The sequence below is a fragment of the Vicia villosa genome, linkage group LG5 (genome assembly GCF_029867415.1).
Source record: "Vicia villosa cultivar HV-30 ecotype Madison, WI linkage group LG5, Vvil1.0, whole genome shotgun sequence".
Lineage (NCBI taxonomy): Eukaryota > Viridiplantae > Streptophyta > Magnoliopsida > Fabales > Fabaceae > Vicia > Vicia villosa.
Window position 1 is genome coordinate 110,962,080 of NC_081184.1, and position 18,513 is coordinate 110,980,592.

The 18,513-nt window shown below is 36.2% G+C and overlaps 1 protein-coding gene across 1 annotated transcript; it reads left to right on the forward strand.

Moving 5' to 3' along the window:
* Positions 1–15,882: 15,882 nt before the first annotated feature.
* Positions 15,883–16,293, forward strand: LOC131605162 (uncharacterized). Its single transcript, XM_058877553.1, has one exon. It carries the CDS (start codon positions 15,883–15,885, stop codon positions 16,291–16,293), a length of 411 nt encoding a protein of 136 aa, XP_058733536.1.
* Positions 16,294–18,513: the final 2,220 nt, after the last annotated feature.

Genomic DNA, 18,513 nt, shown 5'->3' on the forward strand with positions numbered 1-18,513 from the left:
CAACGCAAAAATGATTGTGTGTAGTTGTGTTGGAGTTGAGAAGAAGAACGAAGATGAGAAGCCTTTGTGTCTCTTTCAGTTGTTGGTGTTCTTAATGAATAATTAATAGAAAAGGATATATATAGGAGCTGGTATGTTGATGCAGAGCAAACATACAATTTGGCAATTCTTGAGGAGATAGGTTGACCTACTTCATTGATTAGGTCGACCTAAATGGAGCAAATTAAGCCAAGTTGTAATTGTTGCCAGTTCGGTCGACCTGTTGGGGGTTTGGGTCGACCGAAGATCAGTTGAAACAAGTTCTTAGGATTTTTCTTCAGTTTAGGTCGACCTAGGAACGTGGGTGAGTCGACCTAACAGTAACATGAGTGAATCTCTTCAGTTTAGGTCGACCTAGGAACGTGGGTGAGTCGACCTAACAGTAACATGAATGAATCTTCTTTGTTTGCTTTGATTTGAGTCGACCTAATGATTAGCTGGGTCGACCTAACTGATGCAAAACCATATGCTGAGTAACTAGAGCTTTACAGGTTGACCTGGGCACATGGTAGGTCGACCTACATTGTCTTAGATAGCCAAAACTTGCTTTTCTTTGAGTCATTCACTTGTGCTTTTGTATTTGTTCACTTATGATGTTTGCCATGAATCGAAAACTCCTTGATGAGTATAGGCTTGTACTTACATACTCCCCCTTTTTGATGATGGCAAACATTTGATTAAATGACGAAAGCTCCCCCGGACTTGTATGCGTAAGCTCCCCCGTACTAAGCTCCCCCGTACTCTCAACACATTGACGAAAGCTCCCCCGGACTTGTATGCGTAAGCTCCCCCGTACTAAGCTCCCCCGTACTCTCAACTCATCTCCCCCTTTGACAACATCAAAAGATAGACAACAGGAGAATAGTAGAATAGAATAACATAATAATCTAAACAAAACACTATCTTACATAACATAATAGTAGAGCAGTAGAACATAATATCCAGACATATTTAAAAGTACAAACCAAGCTTAAGTTCAAGTAATAAAAGTAAGCAATAACATAATAGAAATGAAATGCAATGCAATGAGATGAGCTAATGAGATGCAATGCTTGCTAATGTCTGCCCCGTCTTCCTCTTCCTCTTTGGAAGATAGACAAAGTGTTTGAGGATGAACAAGAATGAAAATGTATGCATAAGTATGTAGGAGAATGGGTCGGGTCGACCTAAAAGCCCAATTTTTGACATTTATGTCTCAGTAGGTCGACCTAAACTAAGGCTGCGTCGACCTAACAGAAGCAATGAAAAAATACTTCAGAATAGGTCGACCTAAAACATGTGTAGGTCGACGTAGCTGGAAGTGTTTTTGTTAATTTTTAAAAAATGCTTCAACAGGTCGACTCAGATGCATAGGAGGTCGACCTAAAATGCTTAAAATGCTTGAAATTGCAATGGAGAGACTTATGAATGTTAGATGTAAGCTTATTCTACTATTTGTATGCCCAAACATGATATGTTATGAGTAATGATGAACAACATATACATGTAAATGAGATAGGTGAGGAATCATATAAGAAGTCACTATAAACATGTTAATTGATAGCATATTATAGCATCAATGATATTTTTGGAAGTGAACAACAAACATGTTACCATTTTCTCAACTTGCAGATATCTTGTCATCTTTGTCAATGTAGCACGATCCTTGATTGATTTCGTACTACCTTCATACTAAGAGAAGTGTTAGCTTGAGCATAATCAAAGTATAGAGTTAAAAATAATTAAATAAACAAAAAAAATGTTTAGCTCAAATTAGAGATATCTAATATCCCTAATTCACTTCGAATGTTGAAGAACGGCTTGGTTGCAAGAGGTTTGGTAAATATATCAGCTAGTTGTTTCTTGCTTTCTACATGTTCAAAAATTACTTCTCCTTTTTTTTACATGATCTCTTAGGAAGTGATGCCTTATTTCGATATGCTTGGTTCGTAAGTGTAGAACAGGATTCTTGCTTAAGTTGATGGCGCTTGTGTTGTCGCACATGATAGGTATTTGTCATACCCTAATTTTTGACCCCCCTGAGATGACATATCTTCAGGATTTTCATCAGGTCAAAGCAAGTACCCAGAGCAGTCACTTCTTCATCTGGCATTTAATCGAGGATGTTCAAAGACAAGAAAATTCAGGCAAAGGATCAATCAGTAGAAGGATTAGTCTCTAACATAATCATAGGACTCAAGAGCTTCATTTTTTCACCTATGATTGATTAGACACCCAGTCCTCTGAGTACAGATTTACTCAGGTCACCAGACTAGGGTTTTTGAGCCTATCAAGGACTAAAATCAGGGATCACCTTTGGGAAACCCTAAAAAGCCCCAGGGGATCATTCAAAGACATCAATCATCTTCAAATAGCTCATATGACAAGATCCACTGGACATCACACCTCAATTCAAAGTCTACAGTCATTATTTTCATATGGTCGACAATTAGGGTTTTTGACCTAATTCACCAGGATAGTTGACTTTTAATCAGAGGCATGGATCCAAAACTCAAGACATGATTCAAGAACCTCTACTACCTCAATATAACCCATTTACATCACTCATTTGAGGAGAAGATCTTGATTCTACACAAAAGTCCAAATTTTCACTTTATCAGGAAAAAGTCAACTGTATGGGTTCACCTTTGACTTTTAAGATTTTTGGTCAAACCATGACTTTCAAAGATCAATATCATCAATATATGGATATTAAAGTCATTTGACCAAAGAAATTCAAAGAGATTCACCAAGGAGCAAAAAGTCGGGAATTAGGGTTTTTGAGGGCATTGTGGGAACTCAAAATTTCACCTACACAACTCAAAAAAACTTCCAACATGAAAGTTGTAGATCTTGCAAAATAAAACAACATCTTAAATAGGAACTTTTTTCAAAAGATCAACCATTTAAGAGTTTTGGAATTTTGAAGCTTTAGGTTATAAAAACTTACAAATTTTTCTAAGTGTTTTTAACCTAGTTTTCATCCAACTTTGGGCTCATTTTTCACAAATTTCCCAAATGATTCTGAAGGAACCATAAACTAATGATTTGAAGTAGATGTTTAGGGCTTTCCAAATTGTGTTCAACCTTCTCCAAATTCATTTTGAGCTAAGAGTTATGCTTGTTGAAAGTTGGCCTCATGAAGTGAAATTATAGGTCATGCCTCATTTTTGAACTTTGAAATTTTGTGCACATGACCTCATTTATGGATGCTACACGACCCATACCACATCTGAAAACATGCCATGCATTCATTTTCACCATAGCATAAGAATTGAGGAAGATTCCTAAAACAAGAACATGTGATTATGTAATGATTACATTTGGGAATTTATGGCAAATTGATGAATCACCCAAGGAATCTTCTCACCAACCAATTAGAGCTCATTTCTGTCTCAGAATTGTCCCCTAAGATCAAGAAAAATCGAGGGCTAGGGGATTGATCAAATGGAATCAAAATTCTCATCATTGCATAAGAGATATTTGCAAACTTCCTTCATGGCCAAGAAAACCAAATCAACCTCACTAAGCAAGCTCACTCCTCTGCAACTATACTGAACCATTTGCCTATAAATAGGAGAGCATACCTCAGTAGAAAAACACACCAAAGCAACAGAATTCTTGCTTTCTCTTTTCTTTCTTCATACTTAGTTTTTTTCAAAGGTCCTTTGGCAAGAAGACTCGGATTCTTCAAACCAAAGCTCTCTCTTTGAAAATAAGTATTCAAACACATTGAGGGAGGCATTTAGAGGTGATCCAAACCTCTGGAACACTTCTGGGCGTGGAGAATCATCATCTTCACCTCTCATTTGGAGCACTTGCAGTTGGAGGACCACAGAACAATTCAGGAGGTTCCAAGCAAGGCTAGGCATCCAGGCACGTTCCTCAGATCATAGTGAAGCTGTTCAGATGGCTGCAGCTCATCTGTAACTCCAGATTCATCATCCTCCATGTTCACTTGAAGCTCAAATCGAAGGAGTCGAGTAGAGCAATTCAGAAGGTTTGAGGACACAACAAGCATCCAGGTAGCATCACTGAGTCCCAAGGAAGCTTTTGGGATCATTCATACAAGCCCAGGTGCTCTCTATCATCCTCACGACCTCCATTTTCAGAGGTAAGTTTCTGAACTCCATCTCTTTAATTTAAGCACTCTTTGTGATAAAGCTCGATTCTATCTTGTTCAGCATCATCAGAGGATTGAAAACCCTCTATCATCATTCATTTATCTTTCAGTATAGTCATTTAATTTGATTTTCAAATTTTAGGGTTCTTCACGTTTTTTAGTAAATTAGTTAGATGTAGTTAATATAAATTTGTGTTAGTTACATATTTAGAATCGTGAGTGGGTTTAGAACAAGTTTCATGTTTACACCTGGGCCGTTGGTTGAGATTTGAGAGAATCAGAATTTCAAAAATGTTGGAGCTTGAGGTTGAAGACGAAGATGGAGGGTGGCGCCATTTTTTAAATCTCTGAACAGAGTTTGTTTTATATTTAATGATATGTGTTTCATAAACGAATGAATAACTTGCCCCAGTGGTCACACATGCGCTCTTAGTCTCCTCATGCCCAAGGTCTGAGGTTCGAATCCCCCTCGCCTCAGACCTTTTGATTTTATTTTCTTTTTTGCTTCTATACACTTGAACACTATATGAATTGCATTGAAACCAGCTTACTATCACCACACGCGCGTTGGCTCAGTGGTGTTTGTTTTGAGTGTGTGATCTAGAGGGCGTGGGTTCAAATCCTCCAAGGGCCAAATTATTTTTTTAACACCCATTTTCTTTCATTTTTCTCACAAACTTCACACAATTAATTCACCTATCAAATTAAGTTATTTTCACTTCATTTTTCACACACTTATTATTTAATATATCTATTTTGTGAATAATCAAAAAATCATAAAAAATATTATTTATTTCATGTATTTTTATTAGGTTTAAAATAGTATGTTTTTAAGTGTTTTCTTAAATACTTTAGATATATATACTCATTTTGTTTTAACCTAATTATTTTGTGGATAATTTTATGATAAAACCCTAATTGTTTAGGTCTTAATTAGGTAAAGAGCTTTATCTTTATCTTAATTAAGTTGACTTTTTGTCAATTTTCAAAATTGTTTTCGATCTCCGATTAAACAAGATGATTAAGGTTTTCAAACAACAAAAACTTACATCATTCCAATCTTCATTTTCACTGCTTCACAAACAGTAAATAATCTTTGGGCCTCTAATAGAGTGTAAGACCCAACACCTTCTTTCTTTTCATAGTTTGTTTTCAAAAACTGTGTTTTCAAAATCTTCTTTCTGTTTTCAAAACATTCTTTTGGTATTTGAAGGGCATTATTCCCGGTGAAACTCTTCAGATACCTATGTGACCTTTGTCCATCTTCACTTCTTCTGTTTTCAAAACCCTTAACTGTTTATCATAAATATTCAACTGTTATCCATCAATTGCTGGTAAGGCTTTGTACATACTTCTTCAAAGGCCTCCACTCCATCCAGGTTAGGCTTTACAAGCTTTCAATTTACAGTCTTTATTTAAATTACTGTCAAATATAAATTGTGCATATATATTAGTTTAGAACTACGTTTGAGTATAAACCCTAGGACAGTTAAACTATATATATATTATAGGAATATGACCTAGGATTGAGAATGTCTTCCCGGTGAAGGCTCTTTCCTAATTAGAGATCTGTAGTTCAAACCCCCAAGATGAATTATTCCCGGTGAAACATCTTGGCAAAAACCTTAGAACCCAAAATAGGACACATCCACCCAAAGAGGAATTATTCCCGGTGAAACCTCTTACCCATTTGCTTAAAGCCAAAATAAGTTCAAAACTACATAGCTTTCTCTTGTGCTATAACAAGGACCCTCGATGACCCTCGATTAGCCTCCTCTTGGGCTTTGTACAAGGACCCACAGGCTTCTTAAAAGCATTTCCAGCTTCCTCTTGAGCTTGTATACAAGGACCCATCAGGTTTCTTATAAACATAGGAACAGGTCTTTAGTCACCTTTTAACATACCCTAGTAAGTTTCTTCCAATTAAAACCAGACTTTAAACAAGCTAAGTTTGTCTCAATTTCACATTGAGTACACCTTTTGGAATGAGAGACATGGACAGTCTCTGTCACCCTTATCTTCATCAATCTTCCTTAGCAGAGTCTAGGATCCATGTTTGCTTATCCTCAACAAGAGTCAGCCTTCATCTTGGGCTTTAAACAAGAAGTCTCCACTAGATAATATTTCTGCCATTCATTTTAACAAAAACCCCTGGAAAGGGTTAGCCTCCATTCATTCTTTCATTTTAATCAAAACCCCTGGAAAGGGTTAGCCTCCACACATTCTTTCATTTTAACAAAAACCCCTGGAAAGGGTTAGCCTCCACACATTCTTTCATTTTAACAAAAACCCCTGGAAAGGGTTAGCCTCCACACATCCATTCATTTTAACAAAAACCCCTGGAAAGGGTTAGCCTCCACACATTCTTTCATTTTAACAAAAACCCCTGGAAAGGGTTAGCCTCCAAAATCAGTCTTTCAAAAACCAAAGATTCATTCTCTTAGGAGATAATTTCCCCAAAAGAGTCAAAACCTCCAAAAAGAGTCAGCCTCAATTCTGGGCTTTGTACAGAACACCAAATAAAATCCATCAAATAAACACTCTCCAAAAAGAGTCAGCCTCAATTCTGGGCTTTGTACAGAACACCAAAAAAACTCCTTAGTTTAATTTCTCCCCAGTAGAGTTATCATTTCAATAAGTCAATAAATCAATCAAAAAGCCTCAAGCTTGGGCCTCATGCAAGCCAGCTAAAGTCAAATATTTTATACAATAGATAGACATAGCTTATCTCTATAGAGAGATATTTTTACTACTCTACCACATTCAAACAAACAAACATTTCAACATTTCAATTTCAATTTCAATCAAGTCTCCCATTTAGGATTTTGAAAGGCATGAGCTGGCAGTAAAACCCAGACATGTGGTAACTTTCCCTAATTTGGACGAGCATCTTTCTTTCATTCAAGAGATACTAGCATACTTGCAAACACACAAGTAAGGTCACTCTCTTAATGAAATGAATCCAGTTATTCTGTCACTCTTTCAAAATGTTTGTGGTAGAATAGTACAAATACCTCTCTGTAAAGATGATTTCATGTCTCTTTACTGTAAAGAGAGATTTAATTCAAAGCTTCAACCTTGAGCTTCAAGCAAGGCACCAAAAAAATAACTAATTTCCCTAGTTAGTTCCCCGAACTACATTAAGCTCTGACTTCCACTAGGGATATGTAGGCATGAGGTTCACAAGGAATCTCAGCGAGCTAATAAAATACCAAAAATAGTCAGTCTGTCTGTCTGTCTTTCTTTTATTCAATTCAATTCCTTCTCCTAATACAAAAGGAGAAACTTTCCCAATAATCATTAGCAGCACAAACACATTTAGACACAGAGAAGGTTCCTGTAGAGTACTACAGATATGTAGGGTGTTTAAACACTTCCCTATGTATAACCGACCCCCCGGACTCCAGAATTTCTAGTCTAGGTGAAATCCCCACACTTAGCAAACTCTTAGGGTTTAGTTGAGATCTTTTTTTCCCTTTCCTACTCGTAGGACAATAAGAAAGTTCGTGTGATATCGTAGGAAGAACTGAAATAAAATTCTTCCCACCACGGGCGCATTCTCTTTCCAAATTTCGCGTGAAGGGTCTAGCGTGCCGTCCTCCCAAGTGAAACGGGGAGGTAAAAAAACGACAACCACAGTATTCGATCAAGCTTAATACCAAAGTCAATGAGCTGCTGCTTGTGCCATAATATCTGAGCACAGCAGCTTCCGGCAGCTACGTATTCTGCCTCAACTGTAGATAATGCAACTGATACTTGTTTCTTGTTGTGCCAACTTATCAATGAATTTGAGAATAGATGACATGTCCCACTGGTGCTCTTTCTGTCATATTTGCATCCAGCAAAGTCGGAGTCGGAGTATCCCACCAAATAGCATTCATTTCCCTTAGGATGCCATAGGCCATATGTAGTAGTTCCACAGAGATATCGTAGAATTCTTTTTACAGCTTTTAGGTGTGATTCCTTTGGGCATGATTGGTATCTTGCGCACATGCATACACTAAACATAATGTCCGGTCTTGAAGCTGTGAGGTACAATAGTGAGCCTATCATACCTCGGTACAATTTCACATTAACTTCTTTACCTTTTTCATCCTTGTCTAGGTTGCTATTGGTTGCCATAGGTGTGTCAATCTCCTTTGCCTCACTCATTCCAAATCTCTTAAGCAATTCCATGCAATACTTGGTTTGACTAACGAAGGTTCCATGACTAAGTTGCTTGATTTGTAGACCAAAGAAGAAGTTCAATTCTCCCATGAGGCTCATCTCAAATTCACTCTGCATAAGCTTAGAAAATTCTTCCTCTTGATTGTAGCCTTGAGCTACCAATCTAGCTTTGTTTCTAGTAATAACTCCGTTTTCATCAAGTTTGTTACGAAAAACCCATCTAGTACCAATTACTTGATGTTCTCCCGGATGAGGGACAAGGTCCCAAACATCATTCCGTTTAAATTGGTTTAATTCTTCTTGCATGGCCATTAGCCAATGCTCATCAAGTAATGCGTCCTTTGTGTTTTTCGGCTCAACTTGTGAAACAAAAGCAAAATGATGGCAAAAGTTACTTATCTTGGAGCCTACACTTCCTTTACCAAGTATAGTTCCCCGATTGTTGTCTCCATAGGTGACATACCCCTTTTTCTTTGCGTGGAACTCAACAAAAAGTGATATGTCTCCTGTCGTGTGTCTTGAACATCCGCTATCAAGGAACCACAACCTTTCGGCAATGTCAAGACACTTTTCCTGCAAAATTAATTTAGAGTGGAAGGTCCCCAATCTTCATTGGGTCCTTGGTAGTGAGTACATAAATTGTTGCACTTCGGAAACCATTGAAATACTCCTTTAGGAACTAAAATCCTCCTAAATTTGCATTTTTCAATGGTATGACCCTTTTTGCAACAATAGTGACAAGTAATATGATGAGAGTATGTTGTTTTGCTAGTTGATACTTTTGGTACAAAAGTGTATTTACTATATAAAGGAGTATACGATCTTTTGAACTTATTTGGATCAACCGCAAGTCACTTTTGGTTGTAGAGCCTTATCTAATTTGGCCTTTAGATCTCTTACTTCTTTTTGCCAAATATGACATGTCTCACAACCAAACCATGATGTAGGATCTTCCTCAATTTTATCCTTTTGAACATCTAGCATAGATTATTTCAAAGCTTCCATATCCTTTTCGGTCTTCTCAACTTTTGCTTCAAGATATGAAAAAAATTTCATATTTGAGGCCAAAAGTTTGAAAGCTTCAATTGCATCTCTATGTAGTTCTTCAAAAGCTAATTTTAATTGAGCATGAGATACCTTATCTACAAGTTCAGGTTTAAGATGACTTACACGTTTCTTTTTCTTGTGTTGATGAGCCGTAAGACATAAGTTTTCCGATTCTTCTTTATCGCTTGATGAGTCTTCACTTGAGGAATCACTTTCCCATGCTATATAAGCTCTTCTAGACTTGTTGTGACTTTTGCTTTGATTCTTGTCTTTCTCCTTCTTGAGATATGGACAATCTGGTTTGTAATGACCATCTTTGCCGCAATTGAAACAAGGACCTTTGGGTTTTCCTTTATTGTTATCATCTTGTTTGGACTTGTCGAATTGCTTCCTATAATTTATCAAGCTTTTGCCGAAGTGTTTTGCTCCATTTTTCTTTATGTACTTATTGTATCTTCGCACGAACAGTCTCATTTCCTCATCATCCGAGTCTTCCTCATCACTAGTATCACTATCCTCTTGCTCTTGTTTTGAGGTTTTGGATCTTGAAGCCTTTAGAGCTATTGACTTCTTCTCTACCTCTTTCTCCATGTTCTTATCTTTCTTTGCCCTTTTCTCATGCATGTCAAGGCATTTAAGATGTTGCTCATGTTCTTCAAGTTTACCAAAGAGAGTGGTGATGTCTAAGGTATTTAGATCATTTGTTTCCTTTATGGATGTAACCTTGGGTTGCCATTCCCGGTTTAAACATCTTAAGATTTTGTTAGTAGCAATAGCATTGGAAACAGGTCTATCAAGAGAATTTAAACGATTTTTAAGATGCACGAATCTCTTTTGCATGTTTTCGATGGATTCACCATCTTCCATGTGAAAGAGTTCGAACTCTTGAGTTAACGTATTGATTCTAGCTAGTTTGACATCATCCGTGCCCTCATGGGCAACTTGCAATGTGTCCCACATAGCTTTAGCCGATCTACAATGGGAAACACGATAGCATTCATCAACTCCTAGAGCTGATATTAGAATGTTTCTCGCTTTCCAATCGTATCCATATCTCTTTTCATCTTCAGCATCCCAAGTATTAAAATTGAGTACACTTGATTCGTATTATAACTCTTGACACAAAATAAACTATTCGTAGATAAAAACTTTTGAATACATAAAATAAATTATAATAAAAAACAAAAAATTACAATAATTATAATTTTCATTAGATAAAAAAATAAAAAATAGTTTGAAGGTGAAGAATAATTATAATAAGTTGATGGAAGCAATAGAGAAAAAATCACAACAAGAGAAGCAGGATCATGAAAGAAAATAATATTTTTAAAATAATAAAATAAAATTGAGGATATTTTAGTAAATATATTAATTTATTTAATATTAAAACTAAGGGTGTGTTTGGTTCGGGGTAGATGGAAGGGAGGGGAGAGGAAGGGAGGGAATATTTTTAGTTAAGTGTGTTTGGTTCAAATTTTATGAGGGGCGGGGAGGGAAGGGGAGGGGAGCAAAACCCCTCCAAAACACACTTTTTGCGTTCCTCCAAATCGGAGGGATTTGGAGGGGAGGGGAGGGAATCTCAATTTTAATATTTTAAAAATTATTATAATTACTATAATATCCTCAGTTTTATTTTAATATTTTAAAAGTATTCATTTTCTTTTGTATTATTGCTCTCTTCTGTGTGATTTTTCTCGATTGCTTCTATCAACTTATTATAATTATTCTCCACCTTCAAATTATTTTGAAATTTTTGTCCTTAATATAAATCATAATCATTTTACTTTTTTGATTTTTTATAACTCTTTTATTTTTATTTATGTTTTTTTTTCTAATTTTGTTATGTATCCTATCATATTTTCTTTTATATCAAATTTTAAAATTTTCATTTTTATTTATTTATTTATTTTATTAAAAGATTTAACTATTTATATTTAATAATAAATTGTTTTGTGTATTTTATGTGTTAAATAATTCATTACGATTTCAAAGTTGTTATCAACATATAGTTAATTTGTTTTTGGACATTTTATTTGAATTAAGTGAACTCAATTTTTTAACGTTATGTAGTAAATTATAACTTTTTAGTCACTCAATATTAGAAATTTTACTAACCAAAAAATATGTATAGATTTTTCAGATTTAAATATCATATTGTATCACTTATATAAGATAATAAGGATAAAAATGTAAATTATTAATAAAATCTCTCACCTCCCCTCCTGAACCAAACATATTTTTAATTAAAATTCCTCCCTTCCCCTCCCCTCCCCTCGTTTGAACCAAACACTCATCTGATTAAAAAAATCCCCTCACCTCCCCTCCTCTTCTCTCCCCTCAATTAAAATCCCTCCCCTCCCTCTCATTTGAACCAAACACATCCTAAGATTCTCTCTCCTCCCTTCCGAATCCCTCGATTCGGGGTGAAGCAAAAAGTGTCATTTGGAGAAATTTTGCTCCCCTCCCCTCCCCTCCTCTCCCCTCCTAAAAATTGAACCAAACACATTTCATTATAAATATTCCTTCCCCTCCCTTCCCCTCCTTTTGCTCTACCTCGAACCAAACACACCCTAAGAATATCAAGGGGTGTATTAAAATATTCTCAATATTTATTTGCATTGACTTATATAAGTTTATCTATTAACATAAGTTTTGTGATACGTTTGTTTTAGAGAACTAATAAAAACAACATACGACATTATTCATAAAGATTTTTTAGTTAATTTTCATAAGTTTTTCAAAATGACTCAAACTTGTTTTATTTATTTATTTTAATTTAAAATACAAATACAATATAATAATAATAAAATTATTCATATTTATTTAAATAATTAGTCTGATAGTTTAAAATACTTTTTTGAATGATTTGTGGATTAATCTCTTTAGTTAAATAGATTTGTAAAAAAACTCAAGTTTTGTCTATTTAAAAAAGTGTTTAATTTAAACCTAAATTTATAGTATAAGTTAGGTCGTATGTTTTTGTTAATTGGTCATATCTATTTTCAGTAGATTTTCAACTCTATTGGTCATGGCTTGGCTGGGGAGTGTAGTAGATGCTAAAGTAAAAATATTGTATATTTCATAAAAAATAAACCCATTATCTAGTACATTTGGTTGGATGTTGGTCCTAACAAACCACAACCGATAACAACTTCATGGGATGAGTTTTGTTTGGTCACCCCTTTTCAACAACATTCATCAATCACGCATTTCTTTTCTATACACGGACCAACCACCAACGTTGTCCCTATCAATAACATAACGATTTGGTGGTCTCCTCCCTTTAATAGCTACGCTTAATTTGTCCATTTCACATCAGTGTTTCCCTAATTTAGTAAGCAAAAGTTACCTACCTTAGTTTTGAAATTAATTTTCTTTAATATAACATGCAAAATACTCATAATTATTTTTGTCTCATTATTCTATCAATCAATTTAAAGGTTTAATTGCTATAGAGTACTAGCTGAAAGAATAAATCCAAGTAAAGAATAAATTTCACTTTCAGAAATTTAATTCCACATGTGAACAAAAATAAATTCTTAAAAATTTTCAATTATACTTACTAATTTTTTTATTTTGTTTTTAAATATAAATTTGACGAAAAAGTAGCTATAAATAAAAATTAATTTTCAAACTACTAAATATAATTCGTTTTTATTTCTATATACAATCTCTTAATTAATTCTACAAAATTAAACCGTTGGTTTTTATTTCTATATACAAACTCTTAATTAATTCGTTTTGACCTTTTTGTTTGGAGTGACTTTGAGGGATACATAGTAAAATCTTTGGTTCTCAATTCCATAAGTGAAGAAAGTTCGGTCAAATTCACACATCCATATTTTCTTTCTATCAACTTAGTGCATTGAAACATCTGGCGGTTTAAGTGTAGATCTTGTTGGATGCAAATGTCAGTGGTTAAAGTCCCACATTATTTATGAATGGATAAAATGTTTGATTTATAAGAGAGAATACCTATTTATCTATTACCTTAAGGTTTTGGATTGAGATGTGGTGTTTCCCTCTCTTGTGGTACTGGACCATTTCTTCCATTGGTGCTCCCGACTCTCCCAGACGGCCGGACTCCCCAATAGTGGTATCAGAGCTGTGGTTCAGCTTTGAGGGGGAGTGGGAGCTGAATCTGGTGTAGGATCCTGTTATAGGATTTGGAGGACTCACACTTGTGGGGGAGAACGTTAGATGGAAGTGTGAGTAGTTAAAGTCCCCCATTGTTTATGAATGTTTGGAATGTTGGATTTATAAGATAGAAGACTCATTCACCTATCTCCTTAAGGTTTTGGGTTGATATGTGGCGTCTCCCTCTCTTGTGGTCATGGAGTATTTGTCCCATTGATGCCTCGACTCTCCTGGACTCCCCAATAGTGGTATTAGAGCCGTGGTTCGGCATGGTGGGAGCGCGGGGGTTGGATCCGATGTTGGATCCTGTTATAGGTAGTAAGGACTCACACTTGTTGGGAAGAATGTTAGCTGCAAGTGTGTGCAAGTGTGAGTGGTTAAAGTCCCACATTACCCATCTATAACACCTAAGGTTTTAGGTAGAGATGTGGCGTCTTCCTCTCTTGTGATCTTGGAGAAATTGGTGCTCCCTGTAACGCCCCAAATTAATTAAAGTATTTATTTAATTAATTAAATTATGGAGTTTTGTGATGATACGTGATTTTGATGATTTTGGTGAGAAATTATGATTTATGGAATGTTTAGAGGTGTTTTGAGAATTATGGGACAATTTAGAATAATTATAATGACTAAGTTAGAATTAATTAATTATAGAAAATAGAGCAATATTGGAGTTAGAGGTAGTAAGGGCATATCGGTCATTGAATAAGTGAGGGTGGATTTGGAAAACCATAATAAGGAACCTTTTAAATAAAGAAGTTAGGGTTTTAGGGAAACATATTTTTTTGGTTGTACGTGGAATTGAGGAGTAGCTGAGAGAAGAGTGTGAGGCAGAGCTAGGGCTTTGAGGAACACAAAGAGGAACCAGAATCAAGCGATCAATATAAGGTAAGGGGTGTGAAATTGTCGTTATTATAATTGATTTAAGCGGTAGATACTTGTAGGTTATTTGGAATTTGATTTTGGTTCGATTGAATTTTTGAACATGATGAACCAATGATGATCCGAGATGATTATTTAATGATCAATAATGATATGTGATGATTCTGTGAATAGATTAAGGATGAATTGAACTGTGATATATATTGAGTTAAATTATTAAAATCATGCGATTAATCGTGGAAAGAAGGGTTTATGGTTAGAGTTAATCACTCTTTTATTGACTTATATAAAGAATAAGGTTCTCAAGACACCAAAAAAAATACAAGAGTTTTTCTCATGCCTATTAAGATATCATTTTCAAACAAAGAAAATGCTCTTATCTTTCACATCCTTCACGCTGGTAGAAGAACTTGAAAAAACAAAATCATTTTAGAATTTCCAAATCGACCAAAAAATCGTATGACATGTCATAACCAAACCACCTCTCACCTTAGGCCTATCTCCCAACGAACTGAGGATTAAAAAAATAGAACTAAGATCCCTTGGTAGAATAAAGCACCACCTCAACCACCTAAAGATAACATACCAAACAGACACTTTCATACCGCATGTCAGAAATAGATGGGTAACTGAATCTTCCCCCTAACATATTGGACATGAAACACCCTCATGGTCCACAAACACTCTACGCTTGAATAAATTATCTCTAGTAGGGACCATTTTTTGATGAAGTTGGAAGAGAAAACAACCTCTTTATATGGCCCCTAGCTACCCGGATAAGAGGAAGAACTTGGTTCTATAGAATGACTAGAGGGGTACTAGACATGTCGGGCTCAAGGAGACTAGAGTAATATAAGGCGACAAAATTAATATCGTCCTTTGAGATACCTCACCACCACCAATTAGGCTTCGGGGAGAAGATTTTTTCCTGAATGACTAATAGCATATTAGCAACCATAACCTACTTATAGACAAAGAGTGATCCCTTTCACTTCAACTTCCAAATCAGATTACCATATACATACACCTCCGTTATACGTTGTGTTATTTTGGAGATTTTGCATTACTTTCATGAGTATATGTTTTGTTTTGGATTATGATGTTATAGAAATATAATGTGATGATGTTTTGATGTCGAGCTACCTTTCATGGTATTGAGTTTATTTTATGAATATGTTTACGACTTATAATTCCGCTGCGAAATTTTAAATGACTTAGTTGTGATACTAAGATGCTATTATGTTACGTGTATGTTGCAACCCGTGTTACGGAGCATGCTTATTGATTATATGATGTTTTATGAAGATGTGACATCCTTGGAATTGTTTTATGTTTCTTTAATTTATTTAAATTATTCGTGAAAAATCATGGGGTTTAAGAAGGTGTTTCATTAGTGATATCAGAGCAGGTCGGTCCGTCCGGTCAGGTTATCGAGTCTAATTGTGTGACAGTCGAGTATTGTTAATTCCATTCTAACCTTATTGCTTGGTTGTGGTGTAAGCAGAATTATGGATGGAAGAAATGATGCTGCAATTGCTGCTGCCTTGAAGGCTATGGCTCAGACTATGCAGAATCAACTTAACGCTGCGAGGAATGAGGCAAACTGTAACTTGAACACGTTTCAGAGGGAGAACCCGCCTACCTCCAAGGACAGACATGATCCTGATGGTGCACATGCTTGGCTCAAAGAGATTGACAGGATTTTCCAGTTGTTGGATTGCTCTGCGAAGCAGAAGGTATGGTATGGTACTCATATGTTAGCTAAGGAAGCTAAGGACTGGTGGCTTAGCATTCGCCAGAGATTGGAGGCTGCAGGTGAAGTCATCACTTGGGTTTTTTTCAATAGGGAGTTCCTGAGGAAGTATTTTCTAGAGGATGTTCAGGGTAAGAAAGAGATTAAGTTCCTTGAGCTGAAATAAGGGAACTCAACTGTTGCTGAGTATGCTGCCAAGTTCATAGAACTGACAAAGTATTACCCGCACTACAGTGTTGAAACTACTGAATTTTCCATGTGCGTTAAGTTTCATGAGTTGGTGAACAATTGTAGGATTTTTGAAGAGGACAACAAAGCTCATTCGGCTTACTATAAGAGTCTGAGCGAGAAGAAGGGGAAGAATTAGGACCGTGGAAAGCCTTATGCTAACCCAACTGGTAAAAGGAAGCAGAAAGTTTCTGATGAGAAGAAGCCAAGTGGAGGAGGAGCTCTCGCTTCGGTTAGGCATTATAGGTGTGGTGAGTCAGGTCACCGCTCCAATGAATGTGAGAACAAAGTGAGATGTTATAAATGTGGTAAGACAGGTCATCGTGCTTCTGAATGCAAGAATGATGGTTCGACTTGCTTCAACTGTGGTGAACAGGGTCATATCAGTACCCAGTGTCAAAAGGCATAGAAAGAAACTACTGCTCAGACTAATGGTATGGTGTGTGCTTTGAGTGGATCAGAGGATTCCAAGAAGGACAACTTGATTCGAGGTACTTGTTTTATTAATAATGTTGAGCTAATTGCTATTATTGATATTGGTGCTACTCATTCGTTTATATCGCTTGAATGTGCTATTAAGTTGGAATTGAAATTATCTAATATAAATGGTAGAATGGTGATAGATACTCTTGCTAGTGGTTCTCTTACTACTACTTGTACTTTGTTGTCTTTATTTGTTGATGAGTTTCCGTTTAGTTACTTCTTATATCTAATCCAAATTATTTTTTAGGAAAATTTCTTTAGCCACCTCCCTATGGGGGTCACCCCCAGCGAAAATCCCAAAATACCCCTGCTTCGGAAATGAACTTCCGAAGCGCTTTTTTTTAAAAAAATTTCCACAATTCGGAAGTGCATTTCCGAAGTAAAAAAAAATTCAAAATCCGTGCAAATTTTCGGAAGTTCATTTCCGAAACTGTTGCTGCATATACAAATTTCCCTCCTTCACTATTTCATCATTTTTCTCCAAAACTTCTCAAACCCCTCTCTAAAACCCAATCAATCTCCATCCATTTTTCGCCCTAAAATCAAGTTTCAAACCGTTGATCACGTTAAAGGGAGCATATAAAGCATCAATTTCAGGTAAACATCACTCATTTCATCCCCTATTTCACTACATTGATTGATAAATTTTATGCTGAAAACTGATATGGTTCGGAAGTTCATTTCCGAAATATATTACCTAATAAATTTCGGAAATGAACTTCCGAAATATGCCCTGGCAGTTTAAAAAAAAAAACAGTTTTGGCCAATTTTGCTAATTTATTCATTTGTTAGGTATGGTGCATCCGGACAACATTGTGCAAGACGATGGAGGCATAGTTCCGGAAATTGTCAACGTTAATAACGATCCGGTTATTGACGTTACTCCTATGATCGATGCGGTCGATGTTCGGCAACATTTTACAAATGATCGGAGCTTCGGTAGTCGCGAACAATTGATTGATTGGGTTCGGAAGGAAGCTCACAAACATGGATTTGGAATTGTTATTTTAAGGTCGGACAACGGAAATAGTAGGCGGAAAGCTTTCGTTGTTTTGAATTGCGAACGGGGTGGTAGTTATGTACAATCAAACCGGGTGCTAAAACACGAGGACACGGGATCGAGAAAGTGCGGGTGTCCGTTTAAGTTGCGTGCTACTCGGAGGGTTGATGATTTGTGGCGGTTAACCGTAATTTGTGGAATTCATAATCATGCCTTGGATGTCAAGTTACACGGGCATCCAATGGCGTGTCGTTTGTCCCGCGAAGAGAGGAATGTGATATCGGACCTAACGATAGTCAAAGTGGCGCCTCACAACATACTTGCCGATTTGAAGCGTAAGAATCCGGATAGCGTTTCAAATATCAAGCAAGTTTACAATGAACGGCACAATCTCAAAGTATTGAATATGGGCCCTCGGTCGGAAATGCAACAACTTTTGAAACTACTAGACGATAACAAATATGTTTCAAGCTTCCGAACCTCCGAGGATAAAGTTACGGTGCGTGATATTTTTTGGACTCATCCCGAAAGTATCAAATTATTTAACACATTTCCAACCGCTCTAGTCATGGATTCGACGTACAAGACAAACAAATATAGGCTTCCTCTTCTAGAGATCGTCGGTGTGACCTCGACGGACAAGACTTATTCGGTGGGGTTTGGTTTTTTGGAGTG

Coding starts and splice junctions, on each gene's coding strand:
- LOC131605162 (XM_058877553.1), top strand. CDS start 15,883: ATGGATGGAAGAAATGATGCTGCAATTGCTGCTGCCTTGAAGGCTATG.